This window comes from Oryctolagus cuniculus, chromosome 18 (genome assembly GCF_964237555.1).
Source record: "Oryctolagus cuniculus chromosome 18, mOryCun1.1, whole genome shotgun sequence".
Lineage (NCBI taxonomy): Eukaryota > Metazoa > Chordata > Mammalia > Lagomorpha > Leporidae > Oryctolagus > Oryctolagus cuniculus.
In genome coordinates, this window is record NC_091449.1 from 23,110,291 (window position 1) to 23,134,676 (window position 24,386).

Consider the following 24,386-nt stretch of genomic DNA (forward strand, 5'->3'; position numbering starts at 1 on the left):
CGGGAGCTCCAGGAACATGAGGGCTGTCAGAGGAGCTGAGGGCGTGGCCTGCTTCTCCGAAGTCTCTAAACAAGGACATGTTCACATGGGTAGGAGAGGACTTCAATAAGTTCATGGATATTAGCATTTAAAGTGCACGGGCCAGGGTGGTGCTAACTTGCAATGATGGCATCCCATAGTGGAGAGCTGGTTCGAGTCCCAGCTGCTCAGCTTCGGATCCAGCTCTCTGCCAACAGGCCTGGGAAAGCAGTGGAAGACGGCCCCAATATGTGGGCCGCTGCTCCCGCATGGGAGTCACAGTTGGAATTCTGGTTCCTGACCTTCGCTTGGCATAGAACTGGACCTCAAGGACTTCTGGGCAAATCAACCAGTAGATGAAGGATTTGTCTCTCTTTCACTGTCACTCTACATTTTGAATACATAAATAATTCCATTTTTTAAAGATTTATTTATTTATTTGAAAGTCAGAGTTACACAGAGAGAGGAGAGGCAGAGACAGAGAGAGAGGTCTTCCATCTGCTCGTTCACTCCCCAGACGGCCACAACCGCCAGAGCTGTGCCGATCCAAAGCCAGGAGCCAGGAGTTTCTTCTGTGCCTGCAGGGTCCTGAGTGGGTCTCTGCCTGAGGATGGGGGCTGTGGAACCACCCATCTCCCCAGGAACACGGGGAAGCTTGCTGCCGCTGGGCACCGGGGTCACAAACTGGAGCAAACTCCTTTCCATGGAACAATTTAATACAGGCTCAGCACCACCTGAGGGTGGCGGTGGGGGAGGGGGGCGGGGAGGAGAGTACAGTGGCTCCTGGCACGGCTGTTGTCTTCCAGTGTCAGGGTGTCCTGGCCCCAGGAAGAGCCTGGGCGGTGGGGGCTCAACCAAGTGCATAGGATGCCGTGAAGACACACGGAAGGCTGCTGCCCAACCTGGGCAGGGCAGATGGTGGACTCGGCCTCTCTTCTAGGAGGCACCCATCATCCAGGTGCCCCATGGAATAGGAGGTAAGGAGGCCTCTGGCCAGGGAGGGCACGCGGGCCTGGTCTCCCAGCCCAGGGCTGGCTCTGGCCGGCTCCAGCCCGTGACTCTCCCCAGAGTGCGTGGGGCTGCCATGCCAGTAGGGGGAAGTCTTCAGCCGTGGCCCCCAGGCGGGGACAGCCTGCATGGGCCCTGGTTCTGGGGGCTCCGAGGCCCGTGGAGGAGCCCACATCCACAGGCCCTCCCGGCTGCCAGCGTCGGAGGAGTCGTCCTCCCTGTGCTCTGGCCCGCTCAGGTTAGGGAGACTGGCGCACTGGCACAGGCCCTCCCACCTCGAGTACTCTGGAGACTCCGTGGGGCTGGCCACACCTGGAGACTCTGTGGTCCCCACAGGGGAGCCCAGGCCGAGGGGCTCTGGGCTGCCTTCCCAGCTCTCCTCCTCCTCCATGCCTTCCCTCTCGGTGATGCGGAGGCCAAAGCTTTCTGGAGGACGGATCATCACTGCACGGGTAGCGGGACCCCTGGTCTGCTCCCACACTGCCACTGTGTCCTGAATGGTGATTCTGGCCTTCGGAGCAGTGGGGGCAGGAACGTGCATCTGGGAGACGCGTGCCTGCCCCAGGGGCCTGCTGCACCGTTTTATAGCCTTGGCTGCAAGAAGAGACACGGTTTGTTTACCACAGCCCCCGTCTGGCCTGCTCGGTGCTTGCCCCGACCTCATCCTGGGGTCCCCATCACCACGTGTGACACTGAGGACTCTTCCAGGCTGCTGGCCCCAGAGGGGAGGGTGTGTGCAGCCCGGGCAAGGGGAGCCCTGGGACACCACCGGCTCCTCCTGCACAGCCCCACAGGGTGGATGGCCCTGAACTCCCCACCTCACTCTCATCTCTGGGGACCCAGGCACCAACTCAGGACCCCGTCACCTCCCCCACCTGACCTCCTGCACCCTAACAGTGCATTCGCTGAGTTACCCACATCTGAGTCCCTCCTACATGGCTGGAAAGGAACTGAGCCTAAGATGATGGGGGTGAGAGCTGGGGCTGTAGGGCAGACATGGAGATCAGTTTAGGCCCTTGGGAACAGGGAATGCAGTTTCTAAAGAGGTGGCAGGGGTGCCCTGTGTCCTCTGCCCCTGGGCCACTGTCTCTTTCCTGGTGAGACTGGGCTGTCACCGCTACTGTCCCAGGAGCACCCAGGGAGGCAGCATCTGGAGGCGCAGTGGGGCCTCCCCAGTGCCTGGACAGCCTGCACCTGGACCTCCACTTAGAGCCTCTAGAGCTGGGACAAGCCCATCTCTGCTCTGCATGGGGACCCAGGCGCTCAGGTCCTTGATGGCAGCAGCAGCAGGGGACGAGCACGGGGACCCCTCCCCACTGGAGCCCAGAGGCCAGCGATGCTCTGGGTCCCGCTGCCTTCTGTTGGCCCGAGGCTAGGGCTGCAGAGCCCACACTCAGTTGCCCTTGAGTTCTGCCGCAGGGGCCCCCAGCACCTGCCTCTGTGCCCACCCCTGCTCACAGGAGTGCACTCGGCCCCCACAACTGGGCTCAGGGCACCTGGGCCTTCCAGGGGTTCTCAGATGGCTGAAGGGGATCCAGTGCCGGCTGGTTTCCCCTTCACTGCACAGGGTCTCCCACAGCCCCACCTCCCTCTAGCCCTGCCCACATCCAGGTGGGAACCCACCCACCTGTCCTAGGAGGGTCCTGTGTGCAGACAGCTGTGGTCATCGGGCCAGGATGTCTTGGGTGAAACGCCAAGCACTGGAGGGACTGCTCAGGGGCCAATTTCCAGTGCGATGACCCTGGCCACTTCTCCTTGTGGTCTGTGGGGGCCTGGGATTGGGGATGCAACAGGGGGATTCTCAGTGCCCTCCTGAAGGGAACCCAGGCCTCCCAAACCCCCTCATCCCTCCCTCAAGCCCTGCTCACGAGGGACAGGCAGGGGGACCCCCAGTTCCTCCGTCCCAGCACCCGGGCCTCTGTGGGCCCTGAGGACTCACTGTGATGGATCTTGAGGGCCGTGTATGCCATGGCCGGGAGCACGTGCTCGCCCTCCAGGATGTAGATGTCCCGCATCCTCAGAGCCAGGGGGAACGGCACCTGGGGACAGAGGCATTGGAGGACCCGCCGTCAGGGCCTCAGCAGGGCCCACAGGGGTGGGTGTGCAGTGTCACTACAGGGGACGGGGGAGACACCAGGAGCAGTGACCCAGGATATTGAGGATCTCTGTCTCTCTGCCTTTCAAAGAAATAGCAAGATCAATAGGGGCCTGTGCTCTGTACAGTAGGCTAAGCCTCCACCTGCCACACTGGCATCCTGTATGGGGCCAGTTTGCGTCCCAGCTGCTCCTCTTCCAAGCCAGCTCTCTGCTTATGGCCTTGGGAAGCAGTGGGAGATAGCCCAGGTGCTTGGGCCCCTGCACCCCTGTGAGAGAGCTGGAAGAAGCTCCTGGCTTCTGACTTCTGATCAGCTCAGCTCCTGCCACTGCAACCATTTGGGGAGTGAACCAGCAGAGGAAGACCTTTCTCTACGTCTTTCTCTGTCTATAACTCTACCTCTCAAATAAATAAAATATTTTTATTGAAGGACGGGGTGGAGCCAAGATGGTGGAATAGTGAGGGCACGCACCGATAGTCCAGGAAAATTTAGTTTAATAAAAGTGGAGTTATGGTAGCCTCAGAAAAAGGATCAGGAAAAAACTGCAGAGGAAACTCTTCCGGATCTAGTGGCTGTGACTCGGAGGACCTACTGGGAGAACAAGGTCGCCCACCGCGCGGAAGCCGAGCTGCGGGAGCTGCATGGTCTGCGCGCCAGTGCAGGAAGGGGAGTGGATGTCACACAGACACCAGCAGGGAGAGCAGGGACGCCCAGGGCTCTGAGTCCACACATCGGTGCTGGAAGGGGAGGTGAGCTCAGTAACCTGAGACATTGGCGGGGAAATGGCGGTCAGAATCTAGAGGGGAGAGGGAAAGTTCACCAGACTGACTACAGGAGAGAAGGAAAAAAGGTGGGGGGGGGGGGTACTGGTACAGAGGAGTTTCTCTCTCTGCCAACCTTGCAAAGGCAAGCAAGAGACAAAGAGCAGGCCTTCACTCTGGATTTAGATAACAACTAGGGAGAGCTAAGGAACTGAGTCACTACAATTCAGTAGCCTAGGCAACCCAGTGGGAGTCCAGAGGAGAAACAGAGCCTGCACAGACTCTTTGGGTAGAAGCCAGAGATCGGAAGCTAAATACCATCAATTCTGCACAGCAGTGCGGTGCGGTATTACTTACCTCCTAAATAAATAAATAAAAAGGAGAGATTTACCACGCATAACCTGAGGGTGTCACCTTTGCACACCCGTAACCCAGAAGAACCAAGCAGAGCTCTCAGGCCACACCCATCTCAAACCTCCAAGGCTCCTCCAACAGCAGGCAGTCCACTTAACACAGACATAGTATAAAAAAAAAAAAAGCACAGTGACGAAAGAAGAATTAACTATGCCAAGCAACAAACACAGAAATCGAGGGAACAAGATCAACGATGACACTATGATGCCTCCAAATAAACAAAACACCCCAAGCCAAGATTATGAAGATGATGAGATAGAAGAAATGCAAGATATGGATTTCAAAAAATTTATGATAAGAACATTTAGAAGTTTTCACAACACAACATATCAAAACTTATGGGATACAGCAAAAGCAGTATTGAGAGGCAAGTTAATAGCAATAGGTGCCTATACAAGAAATTGGAAAGGTACCAAATAAATGAGCTTTCAGCACATCTCAAGGACCTAGAAAAACTGCAGCAAACCAAACCCAAATCTAGTAGGAGAATGAAATAATTAAAATCAGAGAAGAAATTAACAGGATTGAATCCAAAAAAACATTACAAAAAATCAGCCAAGTGAGAAGCTGGTTTTTTGAAAAAATAAACATAATGGACACCCCATTGGCCCAACTAACTAAAAAAAGAAGAGAAAAGACCCAAATCAATAAAATCAGAGATGAAAAAGGAAACGTAACAACAGACACCACAGAAATAAAAAGAATCATCAGAAATTACTACAAGGACCTGTATGCCAGGAAACAGGAAAATCTATCAGAAATGGAGAGATTCCTGGACACATGCAATCTACCAAAATTGAACCATGAAGACATAGAAAACCTAAATAGACCCATAACTGAAACAGAAATCGAAACAGTAATAAAGGCCCTCCCAACAAAGAAAAGCCCAGGACCAGATGGATTCACTGCTGAATTCTACCAGACATTTAAAGAAGAACTAATCCCATTTCTTCTCAAACTATTCAGAACAATTGAAAAAGATGGAATCCTCCCAAATTCTTTCTATGAAGCCAGCATCACCTTAATCCCTAAGCCAGAGAAAGATGCAGCACTAAAAGAAAATTATAGACCAATATCCCTGATGAACATAGACGCAAAAATCCTCAATAAATTTCACACCAATAGAATACAACAACACATCAGAAAAATCATCCACCCAGACCAAGTGGGATTTATCCCTGGTATGCAGGGATGGTTCAACATTCGCAAATCAACCAATGTGATTCACCACATTAACAGACTGCAAAAGAAAAACCATATGATTATCTCAATTGATGCAGAGAAAGCATTTGATAAAATTCAACACCCTTTCATGATGAAAACTCTAAGCAAATTGGGTATAGAAGGAACATTCCTCAATATAATCAAAGCAATTCATGAAAAACCCACGGCCAGCATCCTATTGAATGGGAGACAAGTTGGAAGCATTTCCACTGAGATCTGGCACCAGGCAGGGATGACCACTCTCACCACTGCTATTTAACATAGTTCTGGGAGTTTTAGCCAGAGCCATCAGACAAGAAAAAGAAATTAAAGGAATACAAATTGAGAAGGAAGAAGTCAAACTATCCCTCTTTGCAGACAATATGATTCTTTACTTAGGGGATCCAAAGAACTCTACTAAGAGACTATTGGAACTCATAGAGGAGTTTGGCAAAGTGGCAGGATATAAAATCAATGCACAAAAATCAACAGCCTTTGTATATACAAGCAATGCCATGGCTGAGGAAGAACTGCTAAGATCAATCCCATTCACAATAGCTACAAAAACAATCAAATACCTTGGAATAAACTTAACCAAGGACGTTAAAGATCTCTACGATGAGAATTACAAAATCTTAAAGAAATAGAAGAGGATACCAAAAAATGGAAAAATCTTCCATGCTCATGGATTGCAAGAATCAACATCATCAAAATGTCCATTCTCCCAAAAGCAATTTATAGATTCAATGCAATTCCAATCAGGATACCAAAGACATTCTTCTCAGATCTAGAAAAAATGATGCTGAAATTCATATGGAGGCAAAAGAGACCTCAAATAGCTAAAGCAATCTTGTACAACAAAAACAAAGCTGGAGGCATCACAATACCAGATTTCAGGACACACTACAGGGCAGTTGTAATCAAAACAGCATGGTACTGGTACAGAAATAGATGGATAGACCAATGGAACAGAATTGAAACACCAGAAATCAACCCAAACATCTACAGCCAACTTATATTTGATCAAGGATCTAAAACCAATTCCTGGAGCAAGGACAGTCTATTCAATAAATGGTGCTGGGAAAACTGGATTTCCACGTGCAGAAGCATGAAGCAAGACCCCTACCTTACACCTTACACAAAAATCCACTCAACATGGATTAAAGACCTAAATCTACGACCTGACACCATCAAGTTATTAGAGAACATTGGAGAAACCCTTCAAGATATTGGCACAAACAAAGAGTTTCTGGAAAAGACCCGGGAGGCACAGGCAGTCAAAGCCAAAATCAACTACTGGGATTGCATCAAATTGAGAAGTTTCTGTACTGCAAAAGAAACAGTCAGGAGAGTGAAGAGACAACCGACAGAATGGGATAAAATATTTGCAAACTATGCAACAGATAAAGGTTAATAACCAGAATCTACAAAGAGATCAAGAAACTCCACAACAACAAAACCAACAACCCACTTAAGAGATGGGCCAAGGACCTCAATAGACATTTTTCAAAAGAGGAAATCCAAATGGCCAACAGGCACATGAAAAAATGTTCAAGATCATTAGCACTCAGGGAAATGCAAATCAAAACCACAATGAGGTTTCACCTCACCCTGGTTAGAATGGCCCACATACAGAAATCTACCAACAACAGATGCTGGCGAGGATGTGGGGAAAAAGGGACACTAACCCACTGTTGGTGGGAATGCAAACTGGTCAAGCCACTATGGAAGTCAGTCTGGAGATTCCTCAGAAACCTGAAGATAACCCTACTGTTCGACCCAGTCATCCCACTCCTTGGAATTTACCCAGAGGAATTTAAATTGGCAAACACAAAAGCGGTCTGCACCCTAATGTTTATTGCAGCATAATTCACAATAGCCAAGACCTGGAACCAACCTAAATGCCCATCAACGGTAGACTGGATAAAGAAATTATGGGATATGTACTCTTTAGAATACTATACCGCAGTAAGAAACAATGAAATCCAGTCATTTGCAACAAAATGGAGGAATCTGGAACACATCATGCTGAGTGAAATAAGCCAGTCCCAAAGGGACAAATATCATATGTTCTCCCTGATCGGTGACAACTGACTGAACACCAAAAAGGAAACCTGTTGAAGTGAAATGGACACTATGAGAAATGGTGACTTGATCAGCATAGCCCCGACTGTTAACAACTTAATACATTATCCCCGTTAGTATTTTTTTTTGTCTGTTCTACTTAATATGACTGGTTTAATTCTGTAATTAATACAGTTATTCTTAAGTGTGGAAATTTAACTGAAATGTGATCCCTGTTAAACATAAGAGTGGGAATAAGAGAGGGAAGAGATGTACAATTTGGGACATGCTCAAGCTGACTTGCCCCAAATGGTAGAGTTAGAAACATACCAGGGGACTCCACTTCAATCCCATCAAGGTGGCATGTACCAATGCCATCTCACCAGTCCAAGTGATCAATTTCAGTTCACAACTGATCATAATGAAAGGACTAAGAGTCAAAGGAAGCACATAAACAAGTCTAGTACCTGCTAATACTAACTGGTAGAATAAATAAAGGGGAGAGTGATCCAACATGGGAAGCGAGATACACAGTAGACTCATAGAATGGCAGATGTCCTAAACAGCACTCTGGCCTCAGAATCAGCCCTAAAGGCATTCGGATCTGGCTGAAAAGCCCACGAGAGTATTTCAGGCATGGAAAGCCAAGACACTCTGGCAGAAAAAAAAAAAAAAAAAAAAACTAAATGAAAGATCTCTGTGAGTGAGATCCCAGTGGAAAGAACAGGTCTTCAAAGAAGGAGGTACTTTTCTCTGAAGGGAGGAGAGAACCTCCACTTTGACTATGACCTTGTCTAAACAAGATAGGAGTTGGAGAACTCAAAAGGCTTCCATGGCCTTGGAAACTCATGACTGGAGCATAGGGAGATTACTGATGCCATAAACAGGAGTGTCAATTTGTAAAGTCAACAACAGGAGTCACTGTGCACTTACTCCTCATGTAGGATCTCTGTCCTTAATGTGCTGTACAGTGAGATTTAATGTTATAACGAGTACTCACACAGTATATTTCACTTTGTGTTTCTATGGGGGTGCAAACTGTTGAAATCTTTACTTAATGTATACTAAACTGATCTTCTGTAAAAAAAAAGAGAAATTATCAATTCCCAACTTGACTCTCACTGGGATGAAACATGACAATAGGTCTGATCTGATTTCATCATCATTTAAAAATCATCTATTATTTTTCACTTTATGTTTCTGTGTGGGAGCAAACTGTTGAAATCTTTACTTAATGTATGCTAAACTGATCTTCTGTACATAAAGAGAATCGAAAATGAATCTTGATGTGAATGGAAGGGGAGAGGGAGTGGGAAAGGGGAGGGTTCTGGGTGGGAGGGACGTTATGGGGGGAAGCTATTGTAATCCATAAGCTGTACTTTGGAAATTTATATTCATTAAATAAAAGTTAAAAAAAATATTTTTTATTTTATTTATTTTTTTTGACAAGCAGAGTAGGACAGTGAGAGTGAGAGAGTGAGAGAGAGAGTGAGAGAGTGAGAGTGAGAGAGAGAGAGAGAGAGAGAGAGAGAGAGAGAGAAAGGTCTTCCTTTTTCCGTTGGTTCACCCCCCAAGGGGCTGCCACGGGCGGCGCGTTGAAGCCGGTGCACTGTTCCAATCCGAAGCCAGGAGCCAGGTGCCTCCTCCTGGTCTCCCATGCAGGTGCAGGGGCCAAGCACTCAGGCCATCCTCCACTGCACTCCCAGGCCACAGCAGAGAGCTGGCCTGGAAGAGGAGCAACTGGGACAGAATCCGGCGCCCTGACTGGGACTAGAACCCGGGGTGCCGCCGCTGCAGGCAGAGGATTAGCCTAGTGAGCCACGGGGCTGGCCAAGAAAATCTTTTTCAAAAAAGATAAATAAAGGACCAGTGCTGTGGTTCAACGTGTTAGGGCCTAGGCCTGTGGTGCCAGCATCCTGCATCCCATGTGGGTGCTAGTTCGGATCTTGTCTGCTCCACTTCCAATCCAGCTCTATGCAATGACCTGGGAAGGCACCGGAGGATGGCCCGGGTGCTTGGGCCCCTGTGCCCATGTGGGAGGCCCAGGGAAGGTTCCTGGCTCCTGGCTTCAGGTCAACTCAACTCTGGCCATTGCAGCTGGTTGGACAGGGAAGCAGTAGATGAAAGACTTCTCTCTCTCTCTGTCTCTCCTTCTCTCTCTGACTTTCAAATAGATAAATAAATCTTTTTTAAAAAGATAATTAAAGTTTTAAAACTGTAGAAGGAATGATGGAAAAAGTGAACCTCACCGTAGCAAATTCAGAATGCCTGCTAGGGCCTGGCACTGTGGTGTTGCAGGTAAAGCTGCTGCCTGCAGTGCTGGCATGGCATACAGGTGCCAGTTCTAGTCCCAGCTGCCCCACTTCTGATCCAGCTCTCTGCTATGGCCTGGGAAAGCAGAAAATGGCCCAAGTCCCTGGGCTCCTGCACCTGTGTGTGAAACCCAGAGGAAGCTCCTGGCTCCTGGCTTTGGATCAGCGTAGCTCCAGCCGTCACAGTCAGTTGGGGGGTGAACCAGTGGATGGCAGACCTCTCTCTCTCTCTGCCAACACGCACAACCTCAGTCTGATCATGAGAACATCAGGCCAAGTCAAACTGAACGTTCCTCTGCAGCATAACTGACCAGGACTCTTCAGAAGCGTCCAGGCCATGAAGGAAGACTGAAGAACTGTCCCAGACTCTGGGAGACTAACCAGACAGGACACTGGAGGCAAGCTGGAGGCCTGGCTCAGACCCTGGACCAGAAAAAGGAAACCAGTGGGAACACTGCAACACTCCAGTGAGGGCCAAGGACACTTTAGTTAGTACACTAACCTTGCTTTGTAAACCACACACAGGGCTCTTTCTGCATGACCAATCAAGCACACGATGCACACAACAGAGCACAGCTCTGGCCCTGCTCTGGGTGTGGATAAAGACCCCAGCTGCTTCCTGTGACACACCTCTCTCCACACTGCTGCTTGCACCAACACAAACTCACATCCCAGGGCCCCAGTGAGGTGACCTGTGCTCACCACCTGGCACTGTCTGCTGCAACATCAGTTACCTGTGACAAATCAAAACACAAGCTCCCTGGGGCAGCGATTCTGAGATCACTGCGTCTCCACAGGCTGGCACAGAGAGGGATCAGTACATGTCGGCTAAGCCAACAGTGTAGGGGCAGCTGTGGGGAAGCGGCTGCTATGGTCCTCACTCTGCCCACTAGAGCACCCATTCGCCACCTCCCACTTGATCTCTATCAACTTAACCTTTCTACATCTCGCCTATGCTTTGGAAAGAAAATCATAGGAAACGGTATAGGCAGTAGAAAATCAGGAGAAACCAGTATTTAGAAGGAATAAAAATAAAATAAAAAGTCAAGATCAGAATAATATATTTTACATTTCTCTTGTTTGGATCTATCACATATGCTACCACCATACTTCAAGAGTTATTTTAGTTTTTTAAATGTTTATTCATTTTTATTTATTTGAAAGGCAGAGCATCAGAGAGGGCAAGAGAGAGAGAGAAATCTTCTATCTACTGGTTCACTCTCCAAATGTCTCCAACAACTGGGCCTGGACCATGCCGAAACCAGGAGCCAGGAACTCCACTCAGGTCTCCCTCACAGGTGGCAGGTATTCAGGATTCGATCCACCATTTGCTGTCTCCTAGGGCATTAGCAGGAAGCTGTCCTGGAAGTGGGCAGCCAGGACTTACATCAGGTACTCCAGTATGGAACCAAAGGTGCCCCAAGCAGTGGCTTACTCGGCTGTATCACAAGATCCATTCCTTCCAAGAGTTGTTTTAAAGATCAAATGGGGGGGGGGGAGGCGTGCTGTTGTGCAGTGGGTTAAAGCCCAGCCTGCAGTGCTGGCATCCCATATGGGCAGTGGTTCGTGTCCTGGCTGCTCCTCTTCTGATCCAGTTCTATGCTATGGCCTGGGAAAGCAGTAGAGAATGGCCCAAGTCCTTGGGTCTCTGCACCTGCGTGGAAGACCTGGAAGAAACTCTTGGCTCCTGGCTTTGGATCAGCTCAGCTCTGGCCACTGTGGATTTTTGGTGAGAGAACCAATGGAAGGAATGGATTCACTCTCTCGCTGACTCTACTTCTAACTCTTACCAAAAAAAAAAAAAAAAAAAAAAAAAAAAAAAAAAAAAAACGAGGAAGTATATAGAGAACATTTACCCCACAGCCTAGACATAATCAATGTTCAAAAGTAGTAGTTATTTTTATTTTTACTAAGAAAGGTAGTATCTACACTACATCTAGATAATTACAGGGGGCAGGTATTACGGGGTCCCAGGTGGAGCCACCATCTGTGAAGCCACCATCCCATTATGGGCACCGGTTCATTTCCAGGCTGCTCTACTTCCAATCCAGCTCCCTGCTGATGGCCTAGGAAAAGCAGCAGAATGTAGCCCAAGTGCTTGGGCCACTGCTACAAAAATGGGAGACCCAGATGGAGCTCCCAGATTCCACCGGGCCCAGAACCAGCCATTGTGGCCATCTGGGGAGTAAGCCAGTAGATAGAAGATATTTCTCTCTCTCTCTCTCTCTCTCTCTCTAACTCTGACTTTCGAATAAAAAAATTACAAGGATAAAGTACAATATAGCAGTTCTAAAACTATTCACATAAAAAATACTTAATGAGCTTTTCTTTTTAAACAAATATTAGATTTCTAATAAGATAAAGTCAAATAACTAAAGAGAAATATCAATCTAAAATAACAGGTAAATCAGTGTCTCTCCACACACACACAATAAACACTAAAGAGATACCCAACTTTGCAAGTGAAAAAATGCAAGTTAAAACAAGAGATCATGTTCACCCAGCAAACAAGCAGAAATTAAAAAGCCTATTAACAGGGCCGGTGCTGTGGTGCAGCAGGTAAAGCCACTGCCTGCAGTGCTGGCATCACATAGGAGTGTCAGTTCAAGTCCTGGCTGCTACTACTTTTTATAAGTTGCTTTTTTAAGTCAAAAGGCACAGAGCTCAGGCCCGGGAGGGGGTGCCAGAGAATACTACTCACAGCCAGTTTGACCAGCACCAACTCACAGGCTGCCTCCTGCAGAACCCAGACCTTCAAAACCTGCTTACGGGTAACTGATGGCACATAAATAAATAAATAATAAAGATACAATAAATAAAGTGCATTCAGATACATACCTGTCCTTCTTCCAACACTGATGGTTTTATTTCTGTATCTTTACACATGCTGTTATAGAAGCCATTCATGGCGCTATTTAGTTTTTGATAGTCGACTTCATGATCCAAAAAGGGACTACATCCTTTTATAATAACCCAGAAGCAATCTGGGTCTTCAACCTGCAGAATTTTTAAAAGATTATAAAATCATGCATGATTTCTTTTAAAACCAAATAAACCTCAGAACCATGTAACTTTCTAATTTAAGTGATCTATCATTTTTGACAACTACCTTTCTCTTAAATGGTCATACCAAAGAGCCAAAGATAAAATTTAAAACATGTAATCAATAATATGTAATTCTCAATTATGTATTACAACTCAAAAAGCAATCAGTTCTATTTGGTCTCCTGTAGCTTAAAAATATAAATATTAAAAATATTCTTATTATTAAAATACCTATTAAAACATCCATATATATAAAAGGTTCAGAACATTTTTAGTATTCTTTTTGTGTAAGAAAAATAAGTATGAATATATATACAGCCTGCTCATATTTTTTAAATGACAGCAGATGAACCAAAACAAATACAGATTACCTCCTACAGGAGAAAAGAATGGAGTAGAAAGAATAAGGATGAAACTTCGACTGAATTCTCTGAATGTGTCTTATCTACTCTTGTTATTAGAAACCAAGATTTTTATTGTTAGGGAAAAGAATTATAAAATGGAAAATTAAATTTTTAAAAAGATTTTATTTATTTGAGAGGTAGAGTTGCAGAGAGAGGGAGAGACAGAGAAAAAGGTCTTTCATGCGCTAGTTCACTCCCCAAATGCCCACAATGGCCAGAGCTGGGCAGATCCGAGACCAGGAGCCAGGAGCTTCTTCTGGGTCTCCCATGCAGGTGCAGGGGCCCAAATACTTGGACCATCTTTTACTGCTTTTCCAGGCCATACAATAGAGCTGGATAGAAGAGGAGTAGCTAAGACATGAACTGGCGCCCATAAGGGATGCCGGCACCACAGGCAAAGGCTTAGCCCATTATTCCACAGCACCAGCCCCCCAAAATTAAGTTTGATTGACAACATCACTAAGAACTCATGATTTGGGGCAGACGCTGTGGTGCATAAAGCCCTGGCCTGAAGCGCCAGCATTCCATATGGGTGCCGGTTCGAGTCCCAGCTGCTCCACTTCTGATCCAGCTCTCTGCTGTGGCCTGGGAAAACAGTAGAAGATAGCCCAAGTCCTTGGGCCCCTGCATCCACGTGGGAGACCTGGAGGAAGCTTTTGGGTTCAGATTGGCACAGCTCCGGCCGTTGTAGCCATCTGGGGAATGAACCAGCAGATGGAAGAACACTCTTTCTGTCTTTACCTCTCTCTGTAACTCTTTCAAATAAATAAAATTAAATTTCAAAAAAGAACTCATGATTTTTTTTTTTTTGGACAGGCAGAGTTAGACAGTGAGAGACAGAGAGAGAGAAAGGTCTTCCTTCTGTTGGCTCACCCCCCACATGGCCGCTACAGCCAGCATGCTGCGCCGATCTGAAGCCAGGAGCCAGGTGCTTCCTCCTGGTCTCCCATGCAGGTTTTGGGCCCAAGGACATAGGCCATCCTCCACTGCCTTCCCGGGCCACAGCAGAGAGCTAGACTGGAAGAGGAGCAACTGGGACAGAATCCAGTGCCCCAACTGGGACTAGAACCTGGGGTGCCGGCGCCACAGGCGGAGGATTAGCTAAGTGAACCACAGTGCCGGCCAGAACTCACGAGTTTTCAGAGGTTTTCCCTAACTCTGTCTACTGAAAAGGTATGGAAGCAGAAACACCCAGAGATATGGAGTCTAAGTTCCCAGTGGCAGGAATAGAAGAGTTCATCTTAGTAATCGTATTATTTTTCTGAATGTTTGACTATTCTGATAATAAATAACTGGAAAATGAACAGCAGTCATTCTGGCAAGGGCAAAATAGTGTATAAGTTACACACACAGCACAATTATGAACCCTGAAAAAACACAAAATAAATGAAGAGCTAGCAAAAGCAACAGACACTGGAGAGCTGACCCTCGAAAGAAGGAACTTCACTGGGCACTATCCCAGAACACCTCCCAGTTGTACAGAGTGGCAACAACTCAAGACAAAGTCACACTGTGGCTCGAGGAATCAGAGCTGTCGGTGCCAGTGAGGATTAGGGGGAGAAATTCTGAAATAGAGCCATAGAGGGAGCCCTGATGTCTGCACATCAACACCCCTCCCACCCTTGCCAAGTCCTGAATGGCAATGGGGGAGACAGCAAGGAGTACTGAGTAAGTGAGCAGTGCAGGGCTCAGAGGAGCACGCAGTTACAGCTGCTGCCCCTAGAAACAGCACTCCGGGCATGTGGCTCCATTCAGTCCTTCGCACTCAGAGACAACCAGATTCCGGCTTCCAGCAGCACAAGGCCACAACCCTGGGATGACTGCAATTATTCATTAAAGTGCTCACTTGAGTGGTGAGCATGTGGCCTAACAGTCATGACACTCACTGAATCCCCCCACCAGAGTGCTAAAGATTCAATATTCAGTTCCAGCTCCTGACTCCAGCTTCCTGCTAATGCAGAGCCTGGGAGGCAGCAGTGATGGCCCAACTGGGTTCCTGCTACCCATGCAGGAGACCTGGAATGGGTTCCCTACTGCCAGCTTTGGCTTCAGTCCAGTCCTGGCTATGGTAGGCGTTTGGGAAGTATATCGGTAGATAAGAGCTATTTCTCTCCCCCACCCCCTGTCACTCTTAAATAAAACTGATAAATAAATAAGCAAGCCTGCCTGCCTGCCTGCCAGCCAGAGAAAGCTCCACAATGCCAGAAGAACTGACTGTTCAGGCTATCATCTGAGGCAGGCCCCAACCTTCCGTTCTTAGAGGCTTCACTCAAAAAAGCTTACAAATCTGTAAGTGTGTCCCTGCTCAGTAGCCACTCCTATGAGGCCAGGGCCGCCATGCCAGTTTCTGCAAGAAGACAGCGTGCTAACTTCCATAACTTCCAGCTAGCACACACAGCTGGGATCACCGCATTTACCCTGAATGACCTCTTCTCACTCTTCCCTTGAGCTGTGCCAACCCCAGCCCTCCCTTTAAAACACCCAGGCACCTCTGCACCACTGGTGATGGAGCTCAGCTCTCCTCAGGAGGTACTGAATAAAATCTGTTTTCACTGCTTTAACTAGTCTCTGGCCTCCAAACAAAAAACAAACAAACAAACAAACAAAAAAGCCTGGACACTCACCCCAAGGAAAGAGTGGAGCCCGCCAACCAGAGGGCGGGAAGCAGCTCAGGGTTCAGTGCCGGAGCAGAGCCCTCCCTGCAGAACAAGAGCGTGTGCTCTCACGGCAACAGCCAAGCAGGGTGCAGGAACCGAGCCTCCCCAAGTGTGGCAGAGGTCTTTGTCTTTTACTTAAACTTGTTTCTAGCTGACACCACTGAGGTTGTGCTAGAGGCTTTCCCAAGGTCTAAAGAAGAAAGAGAAATCTGTCCTGGGAATGAAATGTGGCTGTCATCGGCTTACCTATGAAGGCTTCAACTGTAATCCCTATTGGCTTCTATGCAACCATTACAGGTTCTGCAATGATGCTAACCCTTGCCAGACAGCAGGTGACTAAATGAAAAATGGCCATTTAACAGATCTCAGGTTGATAAAACTGATTTCCAGTTTTATAAAAAATAAAATTCCATATAAATGTAGTTCTGACATTAATTCAGACAAAGTATGATACAATGCCAGTATCTTCAGTCATCTGTAAAGGGCTCATCGCCCCTTCCGCATTCCTTCTGCCCTCAGCCCACCCCCTCCCCATTTCCTCCCTTCCTTCTGACAACCAGTGCAACCTCCTCTGGTTGGGGAACCAGGTGCAACCTCCCCCAGACTCCTTGCAAAACAACTAATTAAATAGATGAGCTGCACAGGGCAGCTTTCTAATTAGATTTGAGGAAAGTTCCCAAGGCTTCCCAGAGCCCCCTAGTTCCACTTTCCACCAGCTGCAAAGTCTTCTCCCTCCCCCACAGCGACAGTGGCAAACTCCCTCCTTAACCGCATAAAACCCCAGCCCCAAGTGCACTCCAGACCAGACTTTTCTAGAACAGGATGCTTTTCCCTCTTTGCCTTAATGAAGTGGCCTGTCTCCGTTGATGTCAGTTCTCTCATCCCGGGGCGGCAGGGGGGGGGTGGGGTACAAAAGGCCAGACCCCCAGCTATTCCAACCCTAACAATCTGTGTAGTTGCTAAATGTAAATTGGGTAAAGGTAAATGAGATACATGTGTCTACATGCAAACTTAGGTACTCTTAACACCTTACAGTCTATGAAAAACTCTGGATTTGTTGACAAATAGGTTTTCATAAGCTGTCTATAAGTAAACATAATGCAAGACTGCTCAGAAGTAACTAAGGTTGAAATTCGGGATATGCTTTTAAATTGCTATTTTCAATGTAAATCAAGAAAATCAACAGATGGAAAAAAGGTTGCCAAGTCAAAACTGTGCTTCTTAGTGAAATAATAAAGAAAGGACATAGATTGTAAATTGGAATGGAAAAGATAAAACGGTTTAGGTAAGCTGCAAAAGGTGTGTGGAAGTCTTACATGGTTATAAAATTTTTTTTTAGCTTCAAAAGTTATCAATCTGTTTTTTTTTTTTTTTTTGACGTAAGGTTAAAATCTGATCCTCTGTAAAAGCAATGAGGTTGATGAAATACATAAGTGTTAATAGATATTTGGGAAAATAGTCTTTTTGTATCCTACTGAGATAATCTTTGTCTCATTAAGTTCTACTTGTTTTAAAAACAGCTGAGTTCTAAAAGTTTCAAAGTTTTTTTTTTATTTTTATTTTTTTTTTATTTTTGACAGGCAGAGTGGACAGTGAGAGAGAGAGACAGAGAGAGAAAGGTCTTCCTTTGCCGTTGGTTCACCCTCCAATGGCCGCCGCTGCAGCCGGCGCACCGCGCTGATCCGATGGCAGGAGCCAGGAGCCAGGTGCTTTTCCTGGTCTCCCATGGGGTGCAGGGCCCAAGCACCTGGGCCATCCTCCACTGCACTCCCTGGCCATAGCAGAGAGCTGGCCTGGAAGAGGGGCAACCGGGACAGAATCCGGCGCCCCAACCGGGACTAGAACCCGGTGTGCCGGCGCCGCAAGGTGGAGGATTAGCCTATTGAGCCACGGCGCCGGCTAAGTTTCAAAGTTTTAAAAGTCTGTTTAAATATGGACTTGTTTTACATGTCAAGCATAGAAAGCTAAGACACTGTGGCAAAAATGTTCTACGTGAAGGATCTCCGTGAGGCCCCAGTGGAAAGCAGCAGCCATCAAAAGAGGATGTACTTTTCTCTAAAGGGAGGAGAGAACTTCCACTTTGCTTATGGCCTTGTCCAAATACTGAGAGTTGTGGACTCAAAAGGCTTCCTTAACCTATGCAGCTCATGTCAAGAGCCTCGGGTGGTTACTGACATCATAGATAAAAAAAATTAACACTCTTAAGATTTCTTTATTTGAAAGTCAGAGTTAGAGAGAGAGGTCTTCCATCTGCTGGTTCACTCTCCAATTGGCCGCAATGGCCGGAGCTGTGCCAATCTGAAGCCAGGAGCCGGCGCCCACGTGAGATGTCGGCGCTTCAGGCCAGGGCGTTAACCTGTTGCACCAGAGCCAGCCCCATTAATTGTTTTTTTTTTTTGTCTTTTCTTTTCTTTTCTTTTTTCTTCCAACAGGCAGAGTGGACAGTGAGAGAGAGACAGAGAGAAAGGTGTTCCTTTTTGCCGTTGGTTCACCCTCCAATGGCCGCTGCAGCCGGCGCACCGGGCTGATCCGATGGCAGGAGCCAGATACTTATGTGCAGATTGTGTGTCTATATAAAAATTATTAAAAACTGCTAAATTAACACAAATTACCTTTCTGGTGCACCTGACTTAAATAAATATGATAAATAGGCTGTTCTCAATTTGTTGGTACAGAAAAACTAAAAAAAAATTTTTTTAAGTTATTGACATGTTTGCATTTGGGTCTGCTGGTCAAACAAGTTGCACTTGTGTTAGGTATTTGCAACCATAAAGGTATACTATTTATCTAAAAACAATATAGCCGGCGCCGCGGCTCACTAGGCTAATCCTCCGCCTAGCGGCGCCGGCACACCGGGTTCCGGGGCGCCGGATTCTGTCCCGGTTGCCCCTCTGCCAGGCCAGCTCTCTGCTGTGGCCAGGGAGTGCAGTGGAGGATGGCCCAGGTGCTTGGGCCCTGCACCCCATGGGAGACCAGGAAAAGCACCTGGCTCCTGGCTCCTGCCATCGGATCAGCGCGGTGCCCCGGCCGTGGCGGCCATTTGTGGGGTGAACCAAGGAAGGAAGACCTTTCTGTCCCTCTGTCTGTGTCTCTCACTGTCTCTAACTCTGTCAAGTAAATAAAACAAATTGAAAAGTCTGAGAGCCAGGCCTCCTTGCAAGGAGTCAGCGGCTTCGGGGGGGTGTGACGCTCTGGTCGGGTGAATCCACAGCACACAAACACCACCCATCCCCCTCCTTCGCGGCGCCCCTCCCCATCCCACACCCTGGCTCCGGTTTGTAAACTCCCTCCTCCAGCGCCTCCCCTCCGGCTTCCTCGGGAGCCCTCCCTGCACCTCAAGTCTCCAAGGTGGAGGCCCATGCCCGCCCCGGGGACCAGGACACCCGCATGAGGAGAGGGCGGCGTGGGGGGGGGGGTCCCAGAAGCCGAGCCCCGAGGGCGGCGGGGGAAGGGCGGGAGCCAGGTCCAGGGTTCCCCGCGAGGGCCCTAACCTAGGGCGGACGTGGGCTGGGGTGTGCGGGGCACCGACACACCTGCCAACGTGCCCGAGTCACGAACGCACACCTAGTACGGGACAGCTCGCAGCAAACGCCCTCCGGGGTCGTCGGGAACAGCGCACGCGCCCCCTTCTGAAGCGACCCCCACCCGCACTCCAGCCTCCCGCCTGCACCGACCCGGGCCCGACCGTCCGTGCGCGGGCCGCTCGCTCACCTGCAGCACCAGGACCTGGAGCATCTTCGCCGCGCCTCTGGCCCGCTCGCCCTGGACGACGCGCCCGGCGGCGGGCGTGGCGGGCGTGGCGGGCGTGGCGGGCGTGGCGAGCCGCGCGGCCCCTGCCGCCGCCCTGGGGGCGGCCCCTGCCATCGCGCCGGACGCCTCAGGCCTCTGCGGGGGCCGCGCCCACCAGCTCGACGGGGACTCCAGCTTCCTGCCCTGGACGCGCCCCCGCCTGCAGGCCGGCCGCCACGCCCCCCAGTGCCGCGCCTCGTCTTCCCACCCGACGCCGCCGCCGCGGGCGCGCTCTGGGCTCCTCGTCGGCTCCACCCCGCGCCCCCAGCCTCTCGTAATGGCGCCCGCCCCCGCGCCGGCCTCCAGGCGTCCAGAAGCCACGTGGGCGCCCAACGGCCCGGACAACGGCCGGCCTTGCGCAGCGCCGCCGTGCGGCGGGGAGGGGCGTGGGGTCCCGCGGTCCTGGCGCGCGGCTCGCTTCCTGGGCCGCGGGGCGCCCGGGGGCTTGGGGACCTGGGCTGGCCTCCCCGCCGGGAGCGCGCGGGGCCTGCTGGGCTGTCCACCCCCAGCGTCCAGCGGGCCGCGCTCCCCAGGTCTCTGTGCTGGGCTTGCTTGTCTTAGCGGAAGTGTGCACGACCCCGTCCTCTGAGTGGGCCGGGGTCTGCAGCTCCTGTGACTGAAGCAGCCACCAGAGTTCTCACTTGGAAGGCTCTGTCCCCGCACCCAGAAGAAGCTCCTGGCTTCTGATTGGCCCAGCTCTGGCCATCTGGGGAGTGAACCAGCTGATGGAAGACCTTTCTCTCTGTCTTTCCCTCTCTCTCTAACTAGCACTCAAATAAATAAATAATATTTTTTTAAAAAATGAAAGAAACCTCGACACCCCCCCCCCCAAATCCTGGGCCAGGAAGCTTTTACAGCTGAATTCCTTAATATTTCAATGGGGGGTGGGGGTGGGCACAAGGTTTCTTAAGCTCTATGTGGAAATGTGTTAATTGATTGGGGCAACCAACAAAATAGTAGAAGACCAGATTAGAGAGAGCATGGGAATTGTTAGGTTCTGTGCTTGGGGGAGCAAGATGTTCAGGTAAGCCTCTAGTTTTAAAAAATAAGCTCGACTCTCTCGGTAACTGACTTTCAAGTAAACCTTTAAAAAAAATAAAAATTCAAGGAAAAAAAAAAAGCTTGATTCTACAGGCCCCACAGGTGTGTGCTTGACGTCCCCCAGGAGGACCTTGGGAAAGGACAGGTGTGCGCCTGCGAGTCAGGCAGGAAGCTGCTGATGGGGAGCATGGTGTTCACCTGGTGCTGGGGGGGGGGGGTGGCGAGGAAGCAGGCTACATACCTGGCAGGCCAGCACACCTGTCGACAGGTGAGACGTGGAAGGTCCCGAGCCTGAAAGGAGGTGGAGAACACGGGCAGGCGATGTGCCAGCGCGGTGGCTGGAGCCCCTGCGTGCGGTGTCCGTCTGCACTTGCATTCAGTTTCCTGCGATGTGCATGAGAAGCAGCAGGGGAAGGCCCAGGTGCTGGGTTCCTGCCACCCACGTGGGAGATGCAGCTGTAGTTCCTGCTTTCAGCCCGACTCGGCCCTGCTACTGAGGGCACTTGGGGAATGAACCAGTGGATGAAAGATCTCTCTCTCTCTCCCTCCCTGCCTCCCTCCCTTCCTCCTTCCTGCTCTCTCTCTCTCTCTCATTTTGCATTTCAAATATATAAAATTGTTTTAATGAAGAATGCAAGGGACAACCTTTGTCTTTTTTTCTTTGATTAACTCATGCTGCAAAAGGTGATCCTGAAACATTGTCACAAACCTGCTTCCAGAAAGTGGAACTATTTGTACATCACAGTGGCCTTACCAAGCCCAGGGTCTTTGGCTCACTTGCAGATAGAAATTGACAAGGGGCCAATATGCAGCCCAGAAGGGTTTATGGGGCGCTCATGCTCCAACACAGGGATAGCACAGCAGGGTTAGCTTCCATCAACTTGCTGTCCTATGGGAGCCGAACAGGTGCTTTCATGGGGGTGGGAAGGCATGCCCGTTCCCCCAGTACACACGGCACTTCAATCTGGCTCAAACCCCCGGGCACAGGACAGCATTTGGCACCCAGCTAGGTGATCTGCACAGGCACCGCTGATTTGGCTTTCACTGTTTTTGCACACGACACACCACAGCAATGGTGCTTGATACCATCACCCCGGAAAGTTCACATGAGGCCATTTTGGGCATGCTTGAACGTTCAGGAGTCCCTATGAGGGCAGCAGGGGTCACTGCCGGTGAGGATCTGACACTCCTCGCTCCTGATTGGTTTGGAGCTAGAAATGGACACGTGTCCAGTTGTGAGGAGCTTGATATTTTTCTAAATGAGTCCTGTTTCTCTCCTGTTGCACTGGGATGGATACTCAAAATGAGGCTGCAGCCACCCAGTCTCTTAAGACTGCAGAGTTTCAGAATCTGTACCTGTAACCTGCTCCCCCCTCCCCCAACTCTGATGCTAATGGGGAGATTTTTTGTTTGTTTTTTAAAAGACCTTGCACCATTGTTTTGGACATTTGGTGCAGCAGTTAAGACACAGCTTGGTATGCTGGTAGCCCCTATCAGAGTGCCTGGATTTGAGGCCTGGCTCCACTTTGAATTCCAGCTTCCTGCTCGCCTAGACCCTGGGAGGGAGTAAGTGACAGCCCAAATATTTGGATCCCTGTCACCCACACAGGAGACCCAAATTGAGTTTGGGGCTCCTGGCTTCAGCCTGGCCCAGCCCTGGCTGTTGCAGACATTTGGGGAATGGATCAGTGGCCAGGAGATCTCTGTCTCTCTGCCTTTCAAATAAACAAATGTAAATAAAAATTCTAAAACTTTACAACATAAACAGGTAGAAAGAGAACAAGGTTGTGGAAAAAAGGAAGACGTAGTATGGTGCTGCCATATCGTCCCCATTGGGTGTCTGGGCCACTTTGGAGCAGAGCAGCTGGGGTTCAGGCTCTGTGGTCTGTAGGAACCCCCAGAAGAGCCCAGGGAAGAGTTGGCCACGTTAAGTGGAAAAAGAAAGCAATGACTGATTACGATGACTTTGCATTTTGGGTCTGGATTTGCCACTCCTTTCCTGATGCGAAGACACCTAAAGCTTAAGAAAAACATTGGGGGCAGGCCCTTGGTGCAGTGGTAAAGCCGCTGCAGCCAGGTCCTATATAAGAATACCTGAGTTCAGGCCGGCATCCTGGCTCACTAGGCTATTCCTCCGCCTTGCGGTGCCGGCACACTGGGTTCTAGTCCCTGTCGGGGCACCAGATTCTGTCCCGGTTGCCCCTCTGCCAGGCCAGCTCTCTGCTGTGGCCAGGGAGTGCAGTGGAGGATGGCCCAGGTGCTTGGGCCCTGCACCCCATGGGAGACCAGGACAATTACCTGGCTCCTGCCATCTGATCAGCGTGGTACGCCAGCCGCAGCAGTCACTGGAGGGTGAACCAACGGCAAAGGAAGATCTCTCTCTCTCTCTCTCTCTCTCTCTCTCTCTCTCTCTCTCTCTCCACTCTGCCTGTCAAAAAAAAAATTTTACTCTGAGATTCTTATAATAAATTTAACCCATTTTTTGTGGTTGTGGTTGGTGTGTTCTAATTTCAGTCACTCTCTTCTAAGGTTTTGGCTTACGTTTCATGGCTACTTTCAGTGCTCTCCCTTTTGCATGAGGAGTTACACTCTTGTTTCTGACTGATTTGTAACATCACACGCTGTCTTTAATTCTACCAGCTACTCTTGCACTGAAAAGCACTTGAACAGATATTTCTCTATTATCTCAGGTATTTACTCTGTCCTCTCATGTTTTTTCCTATTCTTTCTAGCACTACCCCTATATGTGAGAATATAGTCTGGAATAATTGAACAAAAACCACGTTATTTTTATCTTTAAAAGGTTGTTTTTAACAAAACAGGTTAAATTTTAATTTTTAACATTTGCAATGTCTTGTTTAAAAAAGATTTATTTATTTATTTGAGAGTCGGAGTTACACAGAGAAGAAGCAGAGGCAGGGAGAGAGAGGTCTTCCATCTGCTGGTTCGCTCCCCAGTTGGCCGCAACAGCCAGAGCTGTGCCAATCTGAAGCCAGGAGCCAAGAGCTTCTTACCAGTCTCCTGTCGCTGCCCCTCTTTGTGGAGGAACGACACAGGACCCTGCGCTGTTCTTTTGTCTGCTCGGCCCTCCCCGGGTTTGCTGCTGGTTCTTCCCGGGTTGGCTACCATCCCTTCCACCTCTGTGGAAGGGCAGTTCCCCCTGCCACCTTCCCCACTTCCGGGGGGGAGCGGCACACCGCTGGCCGGCTCTCTCGGGGGCTGCACAGGTGTTCCTTCAGATAGATGTTCCTGGTGCATGTTGTCTCTCTCCTCCTTCATAGTCCTTTTCCGCCAATCCCAACTCTGCTACCCACACGCCGAGTACGCTGCTCTCCTCCAATCAGGAGCAGGTCCTACAGTTTATTGGTTGAACTGGAGGCAGCTGCGTAGAAGCTGTTTCTCCCTTCTCAGCGCCATATTGTGGGAGAGCAGATGCATAGAATAAGTCTTAATTCCAGTAACAGTCTAGTCCGAGTTGCTCCCCACAGTCTCCCATGCGGTGCAGTTTCTCAAGGGCTTGGGCCATCTTCTGCTTTCCCAGGCCACAGCAGAGGTGCTGGTTCCAGTCCCGGCT

At 49.4% G+C, this 24,386-nt stretch overlaps 1 protein-coding gene across 1 annotated transcript; it reads right to left on the minus strand.

Annotated features, from left to right (window-relative positions):
* Positions 1-428: 428 nt before the first annotated feature.
* On the minus strand, positions 429-20,033 carry LOC138846712 (USP6 N-terminal-like protein). The gene is made up of 4 exons (XM_070063261.1): positions 19,694-20,033; positions 12,715-12,873; positions 2,966-3,065; positions 429-2,798 (listed from the first exon to the last, which is right to left on the minus strand). Exons 1-4 carry the CDS (start codon positions 19,844-19,846, stop codon positions 2,740-2,742), a joined length of 471 nt encoding a protein of 156 aa, XP_069919362.1. The 5' UTR covers positions 19,847-20,033; the 3' UTR covers positions 429-2,739.
* Between the last annotated feature and the right edge of the window lie 4,353 nt (positions 20,034-24,386).